General features: G+C 35.9%; 2 protein-coding genes across 2 annotated transcripts in view; both read left to right on the forward strand.

Annotated features, from left to right (window-relative positions):
* Window positions 1-1,309, forward strand: part of LOC133527866 (endoplasmic reticulum metallopeptidase 1-like) — a 30,174-nt gene extending 28,865 nt beyond the window's left edge. The window contains exon 20 of the mRNA XM_061865058.1: window positions 60-1,309. Coding sequence (XP_061721042.1) covers window positions 60-239 — 180 coding nt within the window. The 3' untranslated portion in view covers window positions 240-1,309. The remainder of the gene's footprint in view (window positions 1-59) is intronic.
* Window positions 1,310-1,924: 615 nt separating this feature from the next.
* On the forward strand, window positions 1,925-2,772 carry LOC133528009 (protein canopy homolog 4). The gene has a single exon (XM_061865249.1). It carries the CDS (start codon window positions 2,060-2,062, stop codon window positions 2,705-2,707), a length of 648 nt encoding a protein of 215 aa, XP_061721233.1. The 5' UTR covers window positions 1,925-2,059; the 3' UTR covers window positions 2,708-2,772.
* Window positions 2,773-6,078: the final 3,306 nt, after the last annotated feature.

Here is a 6,078-nt window from a genome sequence, read left to right on the forward strand (position 1 = left end):
GACATGTTTTTCTAAAACTTCTTATAATTTCGAATACTGTAACATATAATTGATTTTAGCTGGAAGACGGCGCCTCCCCGCCGCAAGGTGCCTGGGTGGACATATCAGTGGCGGGCCACAGTCAGTCTGGGCCGACCAAAGAAGCACCCGCGTTAAAGGAATTACTAGCTTCCTTGCCGCCGCATGCGGCACCAGCCGCTACTGGATGGGGCGTTGATTTACATTTATATAGAGTGTAGTGAGTTTTAAAGACATGATTGTGACTAATGGCGGGCACGACCATCAGACATGAGAATTTGACATAGAAGATTGTGATTCAGACATTATGATAGTGAATGACGAACAACATCTCGGCGATGTTTATTGATAAATTAAGAAACTTTTCATATTATACCACGCCGACATTGATTTCGCTACATTAACTTGCCCCGTGGAGAGGTAGAGACGTGCGGGTCACTGAAAGCCCACGGCCAGTCTGTGCCATGCAAAGAGGCGCCCTCGTGAAAGAGTTCCTCACTGCCTCGCCTTACCGTCTTACGCGCACGTTGCTTCGAAGTATTAGTGTAACTAAAATAAGCAACGAGGATTCAATATTTCATAGTGATTATAGTGAGTCTTAAAACTCTAAGCACCATGGAATGGAACAAACTAAAATACTGTAGCGGCAAGCTATGCGGGCTGCCGGTGGCCCATAAGAATACAGCATGAACGCAGGGTATTATGCACATTTAGGAACTTTGCCGACAAGTTGTTAAGAATGGTTAAAACATTACGACTGTGATAGATAAATAATATCAATACAAAATAACTTGTTAACGAAAAGGATAACGTAGGTTGTAATTTACAAAGCACATAGAAAATACTAAATAAAAAAAACAAAATTTAAGTTATTTTAGTGCTTAATAACGTTATGCTTTTGACAAAATTGTAAGTAAGAAAGCTATTTTAGGTGATACTGTAAATGTAAATATTGGTACTATCTATTTGGTGCACTCTGTTGATTTTGTATTGTAATACAATAGGGACATTGACTGACAAATCTAATCAAATTTTTAAATTTTAGAACTGTCAAAACGATAAGGAAGGCAGTGTAATGTCAAATTAACTACTTTTTGTAGTTCTCGATTTTTTAAATACTTTTTTTTTTCGATAATCATTGCGGTTTACGATTTTCCTGTGGTTTTTCAATGTCAAATAAGTCAGATAATTTATTTGCTTTAGGTATATAAGTATACATGCAAGTATAGGTACAATAAAATACTATTTAGGTACATTTGAATATAATTTACATTATTATTTACAAAAATATGTTATTAATTACATCCGCACTTGATCAATCAAAGTTAAGTGAATGAACTAAATTAAACTATCCTTTTTAAATAAAAAGTAACAATGAACAATAAAATATGTCAATTTAAATTAAAATAAATAATTTGAATATGTCTAATCTAGTACATTTGCAAAATATTCATCAAATGTATAATAAGGTCTGCTTAAAAAATATTGCTTCAGTTTTCCGATTTCGTGTATAAGCTGCCTTGTGGGCTTAAATTATAAATTTGAATACTAAGAATGGGGGTCAATCCTAAATTCCCATTGGTTTCCCAGTGGTCTATGTCGTACGAAGTCAGTTTTTTTATGTGACTCATATAGATCCCACATTTTTTATATAAAAATTTAAGTGACGATGCTTTCTGTAATGTCTTTATTGCAATTTTAACTAGTACTTATACCCAACAGCCTAACACAATGGCGGGCCAGGCTTTTAATTAGTGTAACTAATTAGGTTAAAAGTATGATAGGTATCTCTTTTTCTGATTGATAGATACATCCGCAATCTGTTTATATCGATGGGCCTATCACATACCACCACGCCTTTATCTTGTTCCGTAGCCTTTACTTCGCGATAATAAAATATTTAGGATGGTAACATTGGCGTATAAAGCTCCATTGACAGTTCGTATTTGACACTTCGCTTCTGTCACTCCTGTCAGTTGGGCGGTTTCCTACCGTGCTTTGTGTAGCGTTTGCCGTGTAAAGTGTAAATAAAACTAATAAAATGATTGTTAGAATATCGTCCCTTTTTCTATTTGTATTAATATCGTCTACAAACTGTGATAGAGACGTTGAAGTCCGTTCAGAAGAAGATGTTGGCGTAAAATACGCAAATCGTTGCGAAGTTTGCAAGATTTTAACCACCGAATTGCAAGCAAGACTTGAAGAAACCGGCAAAATTCACGATGTCATCGAAATTGGATATTCTCTTGACGATGTCCAGCCGAAGAAGAGAACTAAATATGAAAAATCCGAGTTAAGATTGATCGAATCTCTTGAAGGAGTCTGTGACAGGATTTTAGAGTACAATATGCATAAAGAACGAGAAGATAGCACCAGATTCGCCAAAGGTATGAGCCAGACGTTCAAAACTCTTCATGGATTAGTAGATAAAGGAGTCAAAGTAGATCTTGGCATTCCACTTGAGTTGTGGGACAAACCATCGGCAGAAATCACTCACATGAAGACCCAGTGTGAAAGCCTGCTGGAAGAAAATGAAAGTGTTGTTGAGGACTGGTACTGGAACCATCAGGGGACTGTGGATCTAATGAACTATTTCTGCACTAAAAATGCCCTGCGGGGAACCGATGATTCCTGCCTCTATGAGAAGGTGCCAGAAAAAAATACTAAGGGAGACAAATCTGAACTTTGATTTTAATATATTGTAGGAAAATTGATCAAATAATCTTTTATAATAATAAACAAAATATGATTAGATTTGAGTGTTTAATTCTACCTATGTGTTTGTAAGTCAGCTCATCATCAAATATGATAAATGGGTTTTATCTTATTTGATTATGTCACCCCCATTTTTAAAAATAAAATCACACTTTTGCCGTCACTTAACACATTCACTGCCGGGAACCCACCTGGTGGGCGCTCGTGAACTTTGTTCAGATGCCGGACAACCCACTGGGCAGGTTTTGTATGCAGCTATAGACCACTGGTTTCTGGGGTAGTGCGCCAATTTAAATTAACCAGTTTGTATAAATCTTTAGCTGTTTTAGACAAATGGTGTGCTATAATATCAGTACATGTATGTGCATGCAATATATAAATTTTATGTTTAATTACAAAAGGTTGCCTTTCTGCTTAGTTTCTGATACATTCCTTCATAATGTGAGTAGCATCTTCTCTTATCTGTCATTCCATTCAATTTTGTGAAACACTGTAATCTTGTGCATCAAGAAAGCAAATTAAGCAAAGATATTAAGTGGAATGTTTCCACATTGAAGTCAGGGCTGTTATAATGTCTAGAGTTTCCACTAAACAGCTAGTATGGTGTGGGGACTAAGGTTGAAGTACTTATAATTTATAGTACAGTCAGCGTCAAATACTTTGTAGCAACCAAAGTAGCCAAATAGTTCGGTACACCATATATTTAGTATGGTGTACCGAACTATTTGGCCACTTTGACTGCTACAAAGTATTTGATGCTGACTGTACAATTGGAAATCTCTCTGCTCACACTGATTGCATGTATTATTATGGTATAGAGACCTGTAGGTCATCTTTAACCTTTTCGCCGCCACTTCAATGAAGTAATAAAGTGTCATCTCATCAACACCACGTCAATTACACATATACAAACCTGACTAAAACCACGACTTGATATGCAGTTGTGGACTGTGGGGCACGAAATGTATTGACTTGATATCAAGTCAAAGGCGGCCAAAAGGTTAACATTTACAATAATATTACTCTTTTACACAACTCTCCAACACATGTTGGGATAGTTAGTATAAAACTGTGCTATCAGTTTAGATATGAACGGAGTATGAGTGTGTATAATAGATAATATTTCCTCTGCCACCATGACCAGAAGTTGCATGATAAAAATGTTTGTTTTGATATAAAGTGACTATAAGTAATGAGACTAATGAGTGTAATCTAATTATATTTTAAATGAGAGCTTACCACATTCACTGCCGGGAACCCACCTGGTGGGCGCTCGTGAACTTTGTTCAGATGCCGGACAAAGCGGGTTGTTTTGTACGCAGCTATAGACCACCGGTTTCTGGGGTAGTAAGCCGTTTTTTGTCTGGCGATAACTTTGCAATGGCCTTATAGGGTATCATGTAATTCTGTATATGTTATATTATAAGAATTCTGTACTAACTAGAGCAATAAAGTTCTTTATTCTAATTTAGGACTCCCAAAGCTTATTTTATATATGGTAATTAAATAGATTAGTTCCCGATTCGCCGCTTAGTCAGATTGTGACATACTTACTAAAGTAAATTCGGTAAAACAATAATCAGGTGACCGGAAACAAATCATTAAAGTATACCAATTGTGCTAGTTTTTTTTTTTTATACCACGACGGTAACAATCAAGCGTATGGTCCGCCTGATGGTAAGCAGACACCGTAGCCTATGGACACCGGCAACTTCAGAGGTGTTACGCATGCGCGTTGCCGACCCTTTAAAAATCTGAACACTCCTTTTTTGAAGAACCTCATACTGTAGACCCTCGGGGAAACCTCGGCAGGTAGTAACCTATGAATGTTTTTTTTATTTTTTAATAACTTAGATTTTATCTATCATGTCACTTTTTTTTTTCAATAAATAATAGCAATGTTATGATTCATAACTACATGAATAATGAATTATTTATAGCATACTGGGTGTAAGGTACCCACATAGTAGGGTAGGTTTAAGGTGGAGCTGTTAGTGTGTAGATGGCCTTAGTTTAAAACTTATAAGTTATTGGGGAAAAAAAATAGGTAAGTAGCTTAAAAAAAGAATAGTTTTCGGTGCTGTTTGTGTTCGGTAACATCATCTTCAAGTGTATAGGTTGTAATTTATTTACGATTCTATTCACTGGATTATTTGATGTAAGTAGATAGGTAGTTAAGGTAGGGTACAATAATATCAGAGAGTGCATATTAATGACATTAGGGTATTATAAACACTACAGTAAAATGTTAGAAATTACCTATTATGAGTAATTTTACTGATACAGTCAAATATGTATACATTTTTTTACCGTATTGTAATGGATTAAGGTGAAGAAATGTATATATATTTATGAACTTGACTGTACCTAGCAATAATTTTTTAGACCTAATGCTAGGTATGCACTAGCACTCAATAACTGACTTAGGGCCTACGCTAGCTGACGCGGACGCCCGCCGCGTGCGCACGCACGCGGGTGCTATTTGTAGGTGTAATCCGCCGAACGCGTCCGCTTCAGTTAGCGTTGCTCATACTATTTTTCGTTAACCCGCTCGTCCGCTCCGTGCACCCGCGTCAGCTAGCGTAGGCATTACTAAGTGTACAATCGCCATCAGATATATAGGAGCAGCCAGGGTGCTCACAAATATCTGAACACGCCTCTATTGTAAAAGCAGTAGAGTGCGTGTTCAGATATTTTTGAGCACATCAGCCGCTCGGATATATCTGATGGCGACTGTACATACAGGTTGCTTGAGATATCACAAGATTTTCTCGGTTCTATTTTTCTGGTTGTTTAACACAGGTATACAGGAAGTATATGACTCCCAAGGGAGTTGCGTGCTTTATTTGTAATCTACTATCATTAATAATTTTTATTATCTCAGCAATGGCAAACGATAGCTCCAAATATTTCAGTCCTAGATCTATTTATTGTGTAAGTAACTTTATTGTTAAACTCTGAATTTGTTGAGTTTAGAATGAGTACTGTAATATTTACCTAATCCCATTCCATGTTGAAGTTTTATTTTAATTTATTTACTGTTGTTTTTGTTAATAATTAAACAATGTATTGTTCAAGTTAACACTAACAGTCCTATTTATTGTTTAGAATACGTTTTTTTTTGGTTACTATTTTTTTATTTAATGAAAAGATACTGCCTTAGCATTCTATTGCTTAATATTCAGGATAGGTACCAAAAAGGTATACCTAGGTTAAAAGAAATATATTTGTCGATACTTGTGCCTACACTGTAGAGCCCATTGATTCGTCAGCATATAAGTAAAAAAGTATTTAATTTTATGGAATATAAAGTTCAATATTAGCATCATTTTGTTTTATTTGTCT

This window comes from Cydia pomonella, chromosome 18 (genome assembly GCF_033807575.1).
Source record: "Cydia pomonella isolate Wapato2018A chromosome 18, ilCydPomo1, whole genome shotgun sequence".
In the NCBI taxonomy this organism is placed as follows: domain Eukaryota; kingdom Metazoa; phylum Arthropoda; class Insecta; order Lepidoptera; family Tortricidae; genus Cydia; species Cydia pomonella.